This window comes from Aptenodytes forsteri, unplaced genomic scaffold (assembly GCF_000699145.1).
Source record: "Aptenodytes forsteri isolate BGI_AS27 unplaced genomic scaffold, ASM69914v1 Scaffold172, whole genome shotgun sequence".
Classification (NCBI taxonomy): Eukaryota; Metazoa; Chordata; class Aves; order Sphenisciformes; family Spheniscidae; genus Aptenodytes; species Aptenodytes forsteri.
This window is the reverse complement of record NW_008795018.1, coordinates 949,645-967,428: the sequence shown is the minus strand read 5'-3', so window position 1 is coordinate 967,428 and position 17,784 is coordinate 949,645. Positions and strand designations below refer to the sequence as shown.

At 37.0% G+C, this 17,784-nt stretch overlaps 1 protein-coding gene across 2 annotated transcripts in view; it reads right to left on the bottom strand.

The window, feature by feature from the left end:
- Positions 1-17,784, bottom strand: part of VWA8 (von Willebrand factor A domain containing 8) — a 211,062-nt gene that overhangs the window by 135,819 nt on the left and 57,459 nt on the right. For both annotated transcript variants that reach the window (XM_009275642.1, XM_009275641.1), the window contains exons 13-16: positions 11,901-12,061; positions 10,575-10,688; positions 1,834-2,002; positions 1,428-1,505 (exon numbers count right to left, since the gene is read on the bottom strand). In XM_009275642.1, the coding sequence (XP_009273917.1) occupies positions 1,428-1,505; positions 1,834-2,002; positions 10,575-10,688; positions 11,901-12,061 (522 nt within the window). The remainder of the gene's footprint in view (positions 1-1,427; positions 1,506-1,833; positions 2,003-10,574; positions 10,689-11,900; positions 12,062-17,784) is intronic.

Below are 17,784 nucleotides of genomic sequence, written 5' to 3'. Positions count from 1 at the left end.
GTAGGAGAAAGCTGTGGGAGATGGTGTCAAAGGCCTTGCTGAAGTCCAGGTAGACCACGTCCACAGCCTTTCCCTCATCCACTAGGCGGGTCACCTGGTCATAGAAGGAGATCAGGTTGGTCAAGCAGGACCTGCCTCTCATGAACCCGTGCTGGCTGGGCCTGATCCCCTGGTTGTCCCGCACATGCCTTGTGAGCGCCCTCAAGAAGAACCGCTCCATAATCTTCCCCAGCACCGAGTTCAGACTGACAGGCCTGTAGTTCCCCGGATCCTCCTTCTGGCCCTTCTTGAGATGGGCGTCACACTGGCAAGCCTCCAGTCGTCCGGGACCTCCCCCGTTAACCAGGACTGGATAAATGATCCCATCCGGCCCCATAGACTTGAGAGCGTCAACATCATATACTTCATTTAAATATTTCACAATGCTATAGACATCCACATATTTGGAAAGGATTTTTGTAATGCTCTGTTCAGGCATGGTATGTCTCCAAGTATGTCAAAACCAATACATTTATACATTAGGTGTAGGAAGCTAAATAGGTAGTAACAACACTGTCCCAAAGGTGTTACCTAGAAGTCAACCTTTTTACTTACTTTTTTTAAGCTCAGAAGAGTATAACAGTCTCTCTCAGCTTCTTAAATAGTAATACTGTAAAAACTATTACCCATGTTAAAATCATGAAAACTAAGGAGAATGGATTACATTTGCATACCAGTTAAACTGCTGGATTCCACTAAAAATGTTTTACATTTTAGTTACACTAAAAACATCCAGTGCTTTAGTTGCCATAGCAATATTTTTTTTTTCTTTTCACCATGATTTGACTGTATCTTTTTAAAGAATTTTGTGGTTACTCTGTCAGCAGAACTTATTTTTCTTGACAAGACTGCTTTAATAGAATAGCCTGTAGCAGTAATGCAGCCAGGAGTTCTGTAGCTTTCCCTTTTCTGAGTCTTTGCTGTTGCCCGTTGGCATTTTATAATGGCTAGGTAGTTCCCATTGCCCAAAAAGCCCCAATAATTTCAGCTACCAAAGTTCCAATGACTAAAGCGAAGTTACCAAAAAATATTTGGACATGCATGATTACATCCATACCTGTTCAAAAGGCATCTCAAGCATGTTTCACTGTGAACCATGTATCTAAACCCACCACCACCATGTGTACTGTTCTGCCCGACTTCTCTGGGATTTGGGCAATTTCCTAAAAGCTTTACTTATGCAGATTCTAACGTACATCATAAATCAAAAAAGTTTACAGTATGCGGTGCAGCAATTGACAGCAATAATTTTCTGGGGCTGGTTTTCCAACCAGGCAGCCTTTGTAATAACACTATAGCTTAGCATGCTTCACCCAGCCTTTGTTAAAGCAAACAGTCACAGTAGGAGAAAGTAAATTTAAAAGAAAAAAAAAAAAAAAAGCGCTCACCGTGGCATCATTTGTCTCCCGAAGCTTGTGTGTTAATGACAACAACTGCTCCACAGCAACACTGGGTACATTTGGAATCTGCTTGAAAGAAAAACAGTATTAATCTTACTGCAAGATATGCAAGTTCCGTATACAGCTACACCCAGATGCAATGAGCATACAGTTGCTGCAGTTGCTTTATGTCAACCAAAAAGGAATACAGTTTTGACAAAGAGCATTTTTCTATTACAGCATCATTTAATATCACAGTAAGAATGCTAATTTATATTAATATCATTAAAAGATACACAGATATGCTGCTTTGATAAGCTTTCAAAATGAAGACTCATTTATGCTACACTGAAATAGCAAAATACTTTTTATGTAGTAATAGTCAATAAGCGCCTAAAATATTGAACGTACTTACCATTTCTTTAATAACTTCAATTTCTTCACTCTTGCTTAAAGATCGAACATTATGAAAAAGAAACAGCGTCAGGAACTCTGGACCCAGCCATTGTTGGGTACTACTTCCAATGACAGGAGGTTCTGCTAAGACCACTATTCTGAAAGAAGGATGGATAGGAAAGATAGACCTGCAAAAAAAGTTTAAAAATGCATTACCTGGCTTAAGCAGTGAATATCAAATTTAATTTTCACAACAGATGAAAAAAAAGAATTAAATTATTGTACTGAATCATATCACAGTCTATTCAGATCATTTGCAATACAACTTTATTTAAAAAAAAAAAAAACAACTGCATAATGTGACTTGCAATTTTATAAATTTACAATTTTTTTTTATGCTCAGAAGGGTACCCAAGTCTCCTTATCTGCAACAAGACTCGCATGCCTCAAGATGAACAAATACCAGCAACTAAGCTATAGTCTACTGCGTTGTATGTCTGAAATGGACACATCTCACTCATCTGACGGACTTTAAAAGTGCTTTACCTAAAGGAGGATGTCTCACAGGCAAACCAGGGAGAGAACCAGATCTACCGGAGCTACAGTAATGAGTAACTTCTTTTACTCAGTTAGACTGACAGAAAGAATGACACTGTAGAGATTGGCCTAGATATCATGAAGAGCTGGACTTAGTAACAGTTTAGGAACATTCCCCTTACTGATGCTCTCTGCGGCCCTTGGAAAATCACCTAGACTCTTGGGGTGGGATTAATATGCCTAACTTCATAATATTCCTGAAAGTTATACTTCAAAGACCAAACCAACCACCTCACCCTTGGCTCATTTTAGAGTCAGCATGGGGAGACAGGTCCCTCCAACAGCAGATTAAGACTTACAAAAACTTAAGAAATGCCCTACTGGGTCCTTCAATCTACCCATCTCACTACATGTTCTGTCTCAGATTACGACAGCTGGAGATACTCCTTGAGGAAGGCACGTAAGCCTAGCCACTACCAGGTCTGTCCCCCTCATACTCTCCCAGCACCCACAATCATATCTTCAAAGACATTGGAGGATAGATCTCTATTTGCTTTAATGCCTGTTTACTCACAGATTCATCTAATCCCTTTCTGAACTCCTTCATCCTATTTGCCTCCACAACTTCCTGTGGCAACACATGCTGTGTTCATGGTTGTAAAAGGTACTTTTATTATTATTATTTTTTAAATCTTTATACACAACTTCTAGATGTGTGCGTTAAGGCAGTAGAAGACCGCTGCCTCGGTTTTTGGTATCTTTGTCTTCTTCACATCTTTTGTCTCCCTTATCTATGTAATATTATCACCTCTTCGGACTGGGAATTCATTGGCACTCATCAATCAGCACAATTGCATGATCTCTAGAAGCAGCAGAAATAATAGAGAGTAACAAGTCAGACACAAAAGCCAGTCCAATTGTGCAAGAACGGCCTGTTTTCAACAATTAATCTCACAGTACTCTTATTATAAAAATAGGAGACATTAATTTGGAAAAAGCAAGTGAAATTTAATTAGACAGCTTATATTGCTAGATATGCCTGTTATCATGTCATTTTCCATATAAATTACTACATTTGAAATCAGAACACTTGGAGGCAAGTATTCTTCCTGGTTAAAATGAGGGGGGAAACGATGGCATAAGCAAGAAAACCTGAAGACAGGCTATGACCATTAAACATAAATTAACAAATTACTGCATAGTTGGCTTATCTGTTCATCACAACAATAAACCTGTGATACAACAGAGTGATTATAGCAAACAGTCTCTTGTATCAAAGCAAACACAGGGGGTGGCATGAGTTATTCTCAGCTGAAAATCATAAGCCTAGAAGCTACTCCCTGATTGATAAAAATAGAGATAGATGTCTGAAAACATCACATGAAAGAGGAACCAATGGGAATGTCACTGTCACTAAGCATAGAAGAAGGTCAGGGAACATTAGCCAACCTTATTATAGAAAAAGATGTTTCCTAGATAGGATAAATACATATACTTCCAGACTCTCACCACACCCCCCATTACTAAGAAGAAAAACAACCCTCCTCCAGAAATCCACCGAATTCGAAGGACCAATTCTGGTCCTTCTGCAATACCATAAGAGAACACAAGAAGCAGTCAGCTTTCCCTAGTAAAGGGAACACATTTCTCTTGTACCACCTCCATGTCACTGCCTAACTCGAAGGGCATGGTGGGGACAGCCAGGGAGGGCACGGGGAAAAGTGGGAGGAGAGAGGATGCAAAGTCAGGGCAAGCTAACTTGGTGATATCAGTTAAAGTCACTGACGTACTCTCTAGACTTGGACATATCACAACATCACTGCTGTAGGTTTCCAGTTTGTAAACATGAATAAAACTATTTGGCTACTTCAAAAGCCTATTGTTTGGACTGATGTTTGCAATGTTGAAAATGTCAAGCTAAGTGTATTATTAAAACAAATGCCACAAATGACTCAATCCTGCAATGCTCTGAAAGTTCCCAGCTTCCATTAGTGCAACTGAAGAGCTTCAAAGTTGTTCCATCATATTACAGATCAAGTCTCTAAAGGAATATAATATAGAGCTCCTACATGGAGCTATATTTTATAAAAAAAAGAAATCCTTGACATCTTGTGTTCTTTGCAGGTGAAGGCCAAGTAAGCGTATCTTGTTAAAAACTTGACACCTTTTAAATTAATGAGCCTCAAACACAGTGGGAAGATTTGGTGTTAGTTGATTGATACAAAGAATCTCTATCATTCTATTAAACGTTTACTGACAACACAGGTAGCAGAGCACTCTCCTAATAATATGCATGTCCTTCTTTTGACATCAGTGTTTAATTCCAACCAAGGATTACCGCCACCACTCTCGAGAGGAAGATCAGAACACAGCCTGTTCAGGGTGATTTTAGGGAAGGATTTTCTTGTTATTGACACATGTTTCTGAACAACTGAAGCTTCTTCTGAAAAAAAAAAAAAACAAAACCAAACCCAAACAAAAAAAAAAATCAAAACAAACAAAAAAGCAGAACGGCATTCCTAATGCCACCTTGCAAAACCAAACTACTTCTGGTTGTCTCTTCCTGTAACATAATTTAATAAATCTCAGTTTCTATCAAATTTTATGAGTTGGGAGTTGTTATAATACTAGGACCACAATGACCTATTGTTTCTAGATTTCACCACAGTCTAAAATTAACAGCATACTTTATCTGAAAATTCACTAAACTGGGGGAAAAAAAAAAAAACAAACCACACAACAAAAAATGAAGTAAAAGCTAGAAAATGTAAGCAATTTAAAACTTTTATTGCTTGCTAAATTCACTCCCTGCCACATTTTATATTTGTCTCATCTACTGTGTGTTCCCTTTCAACCTAATCGCATGGAAAATAATCCACTTGTCTGGAGGGCATTAAAACCACCCATGCATTATGACTGACTTCTTTTAGCTTTTGAACAATCCTATTATATACCTACTTCTAGATTTTCCTATAATAGCTGCCTTTCTGCTCACCACACCAAGGACTTATCCTCTGTGTGTGTGTGTGTGCCTGTGTTGTGGGGGGGATATGCACCCAAACAGGTTAAAATACTGCATCATAAGACAAACCAACACTTCACTGCTCGTCTTGTAAAGGCTGTGTGCTACCTTTACAGTATCTGTCTCAGTGAAGTAATGGATGATTACAGAAGAAATTCTATGCAGAAATCTTGGATATGTACAGTACTCGAACGTACTTTCTCTTAATCTCTGAACCTGTTCAGGAAAATGAATCATACAATCATTAAATGAATAAGGAATCAGCAGCTATAATTTCCATCTATGTAAAAGATCTTTAAGGACCATCTGTCACTTTCTCAAGGGCAGATTTTTTTTTTCGTCTCCTCAAACTCAAACAAAAATACTTAGTTTCCTCAAATGAGTGAATGTCATCTTACTGTGACTGTTTGCTAACTTAACTCCACAGCCAAACTGGCACAAGAAAGAATAGAGGAAAAAAGTACTCTGTGCCCACTGCTAGTTACCCTGTAGCTTACAGGCTTTCAGCAGGCCAAGGAGTATCCCAAAATCTCACAAGGGCAAACGTACTGCTTGCACTTGCCGGTCCTGACAGAGCTATTGCACCCATCAGTCTGAAGCCCTTCTCAGAAAAATGCCAGTAGACATGACAGATGTAGAAATGTAATGAAATAATAGTGAACATATAACTCAATGACAATAATTAACATCATTTAAAATAAGAATATATTTTATTAGCTCTTACAAAGGTAATAAAACTTTTAAATGAAGTTGTCCAAAAATATAATTTAACCTGCAAAACTTGAAAACAATCTGAAAACCAAACAATACTTTCCTCTTTGTCCAGCACTGCTAACAACACTGCCATGGCTTAAGCACGTTCACATTCTCCACTGTAATACTGTTTACATTCCTATACAGAGGCATGTGATTTCTTTAGACTATAGTGTAATCTGAAACACCATGCCTTTATTTAAAAAAAAAAAAACCCTCTTGACTTATCAGGGTTGGAAATTAAGTGATGGATTGTGCAGTATTCTCCTTTCTATTCTACTACACGAGTATTATTACTATTGAAGCACTAAAAATTAAAGGCATTAACACTGAAAAAAAATTTTTTTTTTACTATCAAATATTTTCATATAGGAGCATGAATGCTTAGTACAAAATGTGTCTTGCTTGTCTGAATAAGGCATCCCCTAAAACTTCTCCATTAACATCTCAAATTTTTCTCTTCTGAGAAATGGGAAAAATTTTTAGGTGTGTCAAATCCTTTTACAAACACAGACTAAATAAAATGTTTACACAAGTTTTGGCTCATTGGTTAGGAATAGTATTCCTTTTCTCTAAAACAGATTTAAAGGGAAATTCTGTTTTAAAATTCCATTCACAAAGTACTGTGTCCAAGTAGTCTACTAAAAAGCATTATCAGTTGTTCTCCATTATGAAAGACATATTTGTATTTATGTAACTTACAACAGCATCTGGCCACCTCATTAGTGAGTCTTAAATTAAGGGAACAGAGAGTAACAGTGAGTTATTTTGTATTTATGAATCATTAGAAGTAGCACAGAAGACAGAAACTGCAAACTATACTACAAATAGTCACTACAGTCAACACTCATGCACACCAAAGCTGACCTGAATCGGGGGGGAGAGAAGTATGTACTCCATGTTCTCAGTTTCTCTGACATATGGCAGTAAGGTATCAGTTCTTCTCTATCACAGCTGCCTTCCAGTCTCCAGCTACCATTTTTCCTGAAATCCTGAAGATGGCCTTGCCCTCTCCTAATCTAGTGATTTCCTAAGGAAGCTTTTGGCTTCTTGCATTCAAATTCTAGTCCTTCAGAAATACTCCTTTTCCTCTTGATCTTACATCTCCTCTGTTTATGACTACTTTCAGCTACTTCATTTAGGTCCTGCCTGACTGCTTAGACATTTAAAACTCTGTCATGCACTTCCACTGAATCATTGATGTGCCTCTCAGTATGTTTCTTCCTCTTCCTCTGTTTCTCATAAGAACTACGTTAGTACATGAGATCAGGTGGATAATAAAAAGGTTAATAACAAAATAAAAAGTTACTTTTGTAGCTTAATATGAGTTCTATGTCCCATATTGATTTCCAATATACAAATGAGAATCGAGGCTGAATGAGCAGGATTTAGGAAAAAAAAGTCAGAATAATCTCCTGATTCAAACAAAACTTGAAACCACTTTGCATAGGGAACTCCCTTATTGGAAAATTAACAGTAGTCTTAATGCGTCACTCATCAAACATCCCAGATTCAGTCCCAGCAGAACTGGGAATGACAGCGTATATTCTGCAGGCCTGGCAAAGAGCAACTGTACTGAAATTAGTCAAATCCAGTAAATCAGGATAAGTAAAGCTCTCTTTTCATCTTACTCTAACATCAGAAATATAGCTAAGGCCACTAGTCACAGCCATTGACACACAGCAAAACAGACAACATTTCTCATCAATATGGCAAGCATCCCCCAATCACAATTTAGAAGTAAGAATTTGCCCAGACAATCTGCTTATAAATTCAAGGTACAACATATTCTATATAACATCTCCACAAGGTAATCTTTTGCAGGCAAATGAGGGATGGTTAGCACCATCGTGTTTTCTTAGTCTGTGATTAAATCAGCTGTCAGTACCCTAGGTATCATTTCATGAGAAGGTGTCTGGAGAGAAGGGCTAATTCTGCACGCCATTCTGCAACACTGGAAGGTACTGAAGCTTGCAGTGACAGCTAATGGCTCCTGAAAAGGATGAGTAGCAGGGAGGAATGCAGTCCTGCAATCAAAGAGCAACTATCGACATCGCATCCTGGAGCCAGTGAAAGGTATTGATGTTTTCAGAATATGTAAGGGACCAAAACCAGGACGAGGTCCTGGAACACCTTCAGTTCCTCAAGGGCTGATGAGAACAGTGCCCTCTCTACAGAGGAGTGGTTCACTGATGCCGAAGAAGCCCATAGCCAAAACCAAAGAAGCGGATACATGTTTGCATTACTTTACCCTGGCTTCTTTTGAATTAAGTCAGTACAGAAGAAAGTTCAGCAAGGGCCAGACTGAACGTTTCACCTAGGAGAAGGGGGGATCTCAGCACAATGGACTTCAGCTAATTCGGTACCAAGAATTTTCATCTGTATCCAAGATGGTGCTAAATGGTCACACTGAGCTTCCAGATGCAAGAATGCCTACACAGTGGGGTTTCTGTTTGTTATTTTTTAAGATCAAGTACTAATCAGAAATGTATTCCTGTCTAAGACAACAGATACCCCTCATTTATGGATTAGAGGGTGAAAGCTCACCATCAGTCAAATAGATAATTTAGAGCTTAGCAATTCACAATACACTATGTTGCAAAATATTAAGGTGGCTAGGTAAAAGCAGTACATTGTGATCTGAAGGAAAGGGGGACAGCCTTCTGAGGAAAGCCAAAAAAAGGCTTTTGGAGCCTCCAAAGTAGTCAAAAGCAATGCACAATTAGCACTGAACAGTGGAACCAAAAGGTTACTCAATGACACTGAAGGGAAGAAAAGTGTGTACAGAGGTGGCACAATAAGAAGATGGTCTGCAGAATAGTCATTAAAGACGACAGCTTGGACAGTTCTTGCGGTCTAACAGATAATGAAGGTTTTAAGGGAGTCCACTGCCAAAACAGACATAGTTAGAGCAAACCTGGAGACATAGAATCCAGATGTAAAGCTCTATTCTTGGGAAAGAGATTTGATCCAGGAAGAGAGGCAGTACTGAACATGAATGTGTGATGAATTGTCTAGGTTTTTGGAGTATATTGGCATGAACTAAAGGATACCATGCAGTAAGCAAAACAGCACAGCCATTCTGCCTGAAAGCACCTTGGACAAGACCATGAACACGGAGCAGGGAGGAGACTCACAAAATGACTAGATGTATTTTGAAGCACAAAGTCCAATGCAAATTTGGGATACCATCCAAGGTGGATCCTCGGAACTTTTTTGCTTCTCTTTTCAAAGTCTGGGCTTAAAATCCTCATAAACAGAACACTTCCCTCATACATAGTTCTTCACTCAAATAAAACAAATGCAGGAAATGCCCATCTAGCTGGGTGTATGGCCTCAGCAGCATGGATACAATTTGCAACAAGTAGGCTTAGATTACACCATACCTACAAAAAAAATCAAAATAAATGCTATGGAAAACTTAAAATGAAGTTTGTTTTGTTTTGTTGTTTGTTGTTTTTTTTTTTTTTTTAAACCACAGTATTTTGGTTCAAAAGGGAACCAGAAATAACAAAACAACCAGGCAGTAAAAGAGAAACAGCTTTTCTAAAGGGTGGACTACGAGGGAGGTCAAAGAAAAAAAATCACATTCAGCGAGACAATTGAGAGAAACAGGGTGGCACATCATGAATGCACCCCTACTATAACCGATAAGGCCTCTTCAAAGTTTGGGCACATGCACACCCTGCAGTGTAAATATGAGCACAGACATCTGACATAAAACATCAACTGTTTTTTCAGAGGTTAGAGCCATGTAAGAATCACAGTATGTTTAGCTCCTTATATATTACTGAATATTAGATTGCATTTGTTTTGACATACACTCAATAATATCCCTCCCATTAATTAAAATTGGTCAGCAGTGTTTGACTATGTATCAAGTATGGCCTCAGAGGACTAGAAAACGTTTCTATCTGTGGAATGTTTCTAGCAGACAAGTGGAAGTGGAGAAACAAAAAGAATAAGCATAATGGGTCCCAACCCATCCTTAGGATTTCCTGCCCCATATTAGTTGTAAATTAAATACCAGCTTTCTAGCTAATGAGGCAAAAGAAAGTAACAAGTTGTATTTAACTTCAATTTAGCTTTATTTTCCAACACTCTTAATAAACTGTTCCAAAATTAAATATTATATACCTATATATCTATGTTTTTATGTACTTATAATTTCTCTTCAATTTCTAACGCCTTCTGTTAAAGGATATTGAATGTTTTCCTTTTAGTTCAAGCACTCTAAACAGGATATAATTTTCCCATGCCACAAAAAGAAAAAAAGCTCATGAGGAAACTGAAGTTTAAAATACATTTCTCTTAGTGATTAGAAAGTATCAATTCAATAGGGAAGCATTTTGCATGATGCCTTTGTAAAAAAAAAAAAAAAAAAAAAAATTAAGCTCTTCACAGGATTAAATGCTGTTTGCATTCTGTAGTCGTAGCTGACACTTTACCTTTCCTGTAGTTTCTCATCAGAGATCTGTAATTCTTCTTTTAAGTTTTGGTATCTATCTTCCCTTAACAATCTGGTGCCATCATAGAGAGTCAGTTCTCTGTCATGTATTAGTCTGTTTGAAAATAAAGAAAAAGCTTAATCTAGTCTTTGATTACTTTTTAAAATACTTATATCAACTATGCTTTTTTTAAAAGCTACCTCAGTCAACATGGGCCACAGTAAAAAGAAAAAGTTATACCAATTTAAGATGCATCCAGGTGTGGAGGTAAAATAATATGCATAAACAAACAGTTTCAGCTGTTTAACTGACTTTACATAGTCAGTTAGTCAACTTAGTTTAAATAGGTATGGTAAGAAAATGAAAAATAAAAAATTCTGTCTTACCAGTAGAGTGTGCATAAATGGCATGAAGCAGCCATTTTGTTATACTTGTACCAAGTAATATACTTCTGTTTTGTTTCTTGAAGCAATATATTTCAGTTGGCTTTAATGATTAACATACATACAGACCCAGCTTTTATTTTTTTAAGGCAGAAGTTGATTAGATATAACACATGCACATGTCAGAAGAAAAATCGGAAGGCAAAGCTAAACTGATTAAAAAGGGAAAAAACAGGCAAACGTAATTCTCTCTTCTGCCCTTCTGTGTACATATATAATAAAAGAAGGCTGAAAATTTTTTTGCTACAACCTGCTTTTAAAGCTGGTGATGTCCTTTAAGTTTGCAAAAGGCAGTATACGATGCAGGCACATGAAATAGCAGTAAAATTTGACCTAACAATATAGATTATTATTAATGTAGTATTTGCTATTACTACTTCTGTTCTGCAAAGTTTAATTTATTTTTTATTGAATTATGAAGTAACGTTTAGAAAGAGTTCTTTGCAATCAATATAAAGTATGCTTTTACATAACTGCAATGATCGCATTTTATTTACATGCAGAACGCATTTAAGTATTTTAAACATTTTCTGACATCTTGCATTTTCAAATCATTGTGCAAATATTACCAATTTTTAGATTTCATAAGTTCAGAGTAAAAACTAGCTCATTCTTCAATTCAGACTTACATTATGTATTTACAAAGAGCTGAAAATTCCTGTATTATTATAGACTTACAAAGAACATGAAAGAATTGCTTCTGCTTTTAAGTATGTAAAGACCGAACATTACATATTCTATGAAACTTCAATGCTCAGCGTGATCTTTACAGTACTCTTGAAGTTATAAAGTCATATTCACCAGAAGGAACTTAATTTCTCAGTATGCATGCGCTCAATAAACAGATCACGCACACCCAACTTATCCATGCTCACATCCTGACCTTTGAAGTACAGCTAGAGTGCCAGGGTTAATTCGATGAATGCCATCAAGAATAACAAGCTTTCCTTCCAGGGCAGCAGTAACAAGTGGCGATGGTCTCCAAGCAGTGTCTCCATTAGGAAGGGTATACCTTTGCTGTAGCAAATCTCTAGCCGTCATATCCTGTAAGTATCAATTCATCAGAAGAATATATTTATACTCTATTTTCTTCATCTACAAGTACATGCTTTCTCCTTAAAAAACTGCATTCTGTTTTTCCCGAGAGTATACCCAAAGAAGATTAGCAGGAAATCTTCAATTACTTTTCCAAAGAGTATTAGAAATACACACACGGATCTACACACACACTATGTTAAATAGTCTTTGGAAGTTCTAGACTTGCCAATATCACCTCTTTGAAACCAGAACAGAAGCCTTTCCCCCCCCACCCCCCCACCTTAAACATAGTGCAAGCATATGACAACTTGTACACAGCTTTGCGTACAGAAGGGGGCAGCAATTTACACCTAGAACAAACAAGAGTCATTTATTTCATGTAGAAGTCACCTGAAAGAGCAAAGATTTCACCATTAATCTTGAACAGAAATCAGCATGACATTCCACCTCTCAGCAGGAAAATGCAGTGGAAGCATCAGAGAACAAAGGACAGAGTAAGAAAGAAGCCAGTAACACACAAAATATCAAAACTACATAGCATACCACAAAATAATGCTTAAGGGATAAATCAAAACCAAAGGCAAAATCTAGCATATCCTCCAGCACACATATTTTAGATGTTCCATTACAACAGGTAAGCATTAGAGCAACAAAGACAAAATAGACATTTTGTGACCTGGAAAATGAAATTCCTTCCTCAGGCTGTGCTGTGAACACAACTTAACCTAAAATCAGATGAGAAAAATATTTTCTATTGTAGCTGTTGCTTTTGCATATGTCCTTTTCACAACTATAAACCCTTTGAACTTTAAAGAATAAAAATAGTACACATTACGTCATATGGCCTGAATCATTTCCTCTTTCTACATTTCCTTAAAAGCCTTAAAATAACAGGACAAAGTCTGGTTCCTTCAGTGCTTCCACATTTGTATAATTTAAAGTCCCACATTCAAATCCACAAAGCCAGACCATACTTTTATTGTTGTATTTCTGGTTTTTTTACTGCTGTGTTTGCTCTTTTCTATTTTATTAGGGAATTAGACTAAAACCAGAATGTGGAACATTTTTATCAAAGCCAGAGAAAAATGTGTTTTTAGGACTTGCATCAGAAGTGTGCATTCAGTAGCTGGTAAATGCTGTATAACTGAATATTTAACTAACACACCTTCTGATAATTCACCTCTAGAGGAATGAAACAACATACAGTATGAATTGATTGGGAGCCTAGTATACTATATAGAATGTCCATCTGTAATTCCAACAACCACTTGAGAACCATGCATTAATTTTCTGGACATAAACTCAGAAGTGTATTTTGCTGCAAAGTATTTTCTGAAATATAAAATGAACGTTTATATTGTAATTTAAATAGTTGATTGAGATTCAATTTAGTGATGCATTAAAACAAAGTATCAGTTGCTAACACCTGTGCAGTTTCTGTAACGGATTTGTTCTACGGCTAAGTACCTGCCCAGTGATTTATTGTTTCCATTTATTTACTCTAAACCAATTTTTAATGTATGATATTAAAAATATAACATTATGACATATAGTGTTATAATACTCTAACATTAAAAATCCCTCCCTTTGGAGGGGAGGTAATAGAAGTATATGAATTAATTTTTTTTCCCCTTGTTTTGGGCAAGGCAATGGCAACATTATATTGCCTTGTGAAACAAAACGCTTATTTCAATTTGTAACAGTCATTGTAACTTACGTGTTTTACATTGCATTGTTTATTTTCTATAATATCTTGCATACAGGAAAAAAGAAGTTTAGGAGAGAAAACAAGTAGGATAACTTCTGTTCCACTCCCTTCAGCAGCTATAGCAATACAAGCCTCCAACCTAGCCGTTTTTCATGGCTCGCAGTGCTAATCATGTTCTTGGCAATTATGAGGTGAAAAACCTATGTTTCCTGCTTTTCATGCCAATTTGGACTCATATTTTGTTAGTATTTCTCAAATAAAAAATTGGAAGGAATTTGTAAAGAAAAATTATGAGGTCATGCAAAAAAAAGGAAAAAAAAAAGAAATCCTAGAAACAAAAACATCACAGTACACAAACACTAGTGATGTGCTTAAAAGACTGTTTTTGCTGGGGAAGAAAAGGAGCAAGTTGCTGGAAAACTGTTATAACATCACTTCAAATATTGGGTTTTTTTTCCCCCTGGAACTCTGGGGGGAGAAAATGTTTTATTTTAAACAATTTAAACCAAAAGTTCCCTAACTACAGTCCACAAAGAACCAGCTGGCTGCTGCTTCGCATTTGCTGTTGCTTAACTGTATTAAGAGACAACTTAAAAACAAACCTCTCCTAATCAGGATGAGTTTCCTTTGTCAGCAATTTGCCTGCATGGAATTACATATAATGAGAAATCCATATAATGATGTCAGATATCACAAATGAGACAGGAATTGTTCTCTGAGCCAACTGTTAGTATAAGAGATGATTTATGTGCTCAAAAGGTTTGGGAACCCTTGGTCTAGGTAAATTTGATTCTCATCTCACAACATAAAAGCTTTGAGAGGTTTTTTTCTGTGAAATCAATATAAAGAGTTATGCCTTTTCACACTATTCAAGCCCTTAAATCAACTTCAGATGGAAAGAATGATAAAGCAAGTATTAAATGTAAACATTATATATATATAAAAAAAGAAAATCTAAGAATTCATTTCTTCACAGAGCCTGAAGAAAAACAGTGCTATTGCTTCAGACCAAGGATAAGTGCCTCACTACTTATTTTTGTGCCTGCAGAAATTGTTGGAAAATAAAAATGAACCACAGGACAAAAAAAAACCTCCTTAATTTTAGAAATGGATTTAGGACAATATGGTGTCTCTCAAAAAAACCAAAAAGACACTTTTTTGAACCAAAGTAGACAAATCTGCTAGATTTACAGCATTATCAAACTTCTCATACCCTTCATTGCTGAATTACTGTATGAATCAATACATTTAACATTTGTTCTGTCATTAAATTATCCTATTACTTTGCTATGCAAAGCCCTTGATATGTTATTACATAATTTAAGAAAAACAAATGCATTCTTAAAATTTATCAGAAGATGTATAGGTCAGCTACATTCAATCATTTTTTTTTATACACTGCTTCCTGTAAAAACTTTTGAGATTACATAAGACATTGTACATAGGAAATATCTATACATATAGACAGACATGTGGATCTTATGTAGACTTGTCTACACAGGAATTTATAGTGGACAATGAGGTCACAAAGAGTCATTTATTTGCCTTAGCGATACTGTTTGATATCACCAAAAAGCCTCTCTATAAAATCCTCTGCCCTATAAATTTGATCAAACCCTGGTGAAACCAAAGGAAATGTTCACTTCAGTGGGAAATACTTCAAACCCCTTCGCCTTGATTTTGTTTCTGTAGGAATTACAGATCCCTCTGAAAGAAAGATGTTTACTGAGTAACTAATTTCATTGTCAGCTCTTCTCATGTGCCTCCAAAAAGGAAGTCTTCTGCTCCTATTCAGCCACGCCATACTAATTAAAGGTAGGATGTTGAAGAACAGTGGCCACGTTTTTAACTAAATAATCGTCTAATTTTGCTGGCAAGTACCCAATATTGTATTGCATGCAACAAAACAAGGGTTAGGGTGGGCCTGTCCTTAAGCAGGTTTGTCAAGTTGCAAAAGTTATTTTCCTGGGATGATTTAAAAATAAGTTTACAGTGACAAGTGCAGAGAGAAGTATGCTGGCTAGCTGGACACACTCAGTTCTGGCTCAGAAACTACGCACCTATCTTAATATAGCACTGTACAGAAGGTAATAGGTGCTGCTGGGAATCCAGGTATATTACTATGAACGTAACATTGCACTGATGAGGCTGTGTAGCTTTAGAACCCAAATCTGCTTGCACCTGGCTATGTTAAAGCATAAGAAAAGGGCACAAGTCATCTGTCTGACCTCATCTATGCAGACACAATTTCAGAGTCTGCGCCTTTATCAGCTGAAGCCATACAGGGGGAAGGAAAAGCAGTGGGATCCTGTCTGGGGAGGTTCTCAACAGTGCAGGAAAACATAAAATGGACTGTCTTTCTTTATTCATCATCGGTAATATTTCTCTTTTCTATTTTCTCTCACTTTTTGTCTGTTTCAACCCTTCAACCTCACCACCCATTTCTGTCAGTGTCTCTCTCTCCCCACGTGCCATAGCACTTCCAAATCAGCTGCCACTGCCAGTTCTTCCTTTGGAGGTCTCCATGCTGCCTGGGAAAAATTTAAAGCAGCAAAGGGATGGAAGAAACAGACCAATATATTGCATTAAATCTGATGCTAATGTTCCCCTGCAGCATTGCCAATTATCACTTACAACTGTAAATCCTGTGATATTTGGTGTATTTTGACTCACAAGGTCATGGGAGACTCTTGACTTCATATTTTCTTTGAGAGTGTTTTCATTCCTCAAGGTTATGGACAAAACCTTACATGTGTGATCTCTACTGTGAAAAACTAGCAAATTAATTCATTCTACTTTTTAATCTTGTAATTTTTCAGTTTATGTCATGAGATTAGAGTGTATCAAGATTTAAGACTGACAATTCTTTCCAAACACGTACTGAGTGACCACTGGCTATGGGAGTTCACTGTTAAGCATGACAGAGCTTGGGGTTTGCAAAAAAACTCTAGTGCTGTGAGAAAGCCTGAAGCACTGTCCGGATGAAATCAAAGGGAAAAACCCTAAATGTACAGCAGCCCCACTGTGCCATGTTTACCATACTCCGAGACAAGTGACAGCTCCAAAACCTTCGTTCCCTTGTTATTCTGCATGTCCAACCCTCCTGGAACCATTACTACTACTTTTGTGTTAATCTTTTTAAATACAAACTTTATATTTTACTCAGTAAAAACATTCACTCTGCCCTTACTTTTTCAATTACTGTAAACTTCTTCTTCCAACTCATGAAAAATGCAGCTACAACAACAAGCTCTTTGCCACCACCTTCAAAGCCCATGGACGCCCTTACGACTTCTCCAGTTCTTCCTTCTTGCCATTTTACCCCATGACTGCCATTTTAAGGCAACTATGTCAACTGCCGGTGTGTGTCTCAAACAGTGTTAATGCACACTTTGCCCCAGATTTATCTTTAAAGCCACATCTGTGCTAAGACACAACATAAATAAAGTAGCAACAATTAGGCTAAGGGCGGAAGAAGATTACTGTTTGTTATAGCACTTATGAATAATGAAGTTAATACTCATTGAATGTAATATGTATATGTCACATTTAAACACCAGCCCTCATTTTATATTTCTAGGATGCAACATTTTTGAACATGGAACCTTATCTTCTAATCTCTACTGCAACACAGTCCTACCACAACTATAAGCAAAAGGCACAGAATTTGTAATATTGATTAAAATTCCACGTGTTAGGCATCAGTTATTAGGCATATTAGGCAATGTTGACAGAAGAAACACGTCAAAAAAACAGAAGAAAGATTAAGCCTACAGAACATGAGAAATAACTTCTAAAAAATTCCCCAGAAACATAAAACCCAATACAATAAAGAAACTTCCATAATAATGTAAACTTCTTCTTCCAACTCATGAAAAATGCAGCTACAACAACAAGCTCTTTGCCACCACCTTCAAAGCCCATGGACGCCCTTACGACTTCTCCAGTTCTTCCTTCTTGCCATTTTACCCCATGACTGCCATTTTAAGGCAACTATGTCAACTGCCGGTGTGTGTCTCAA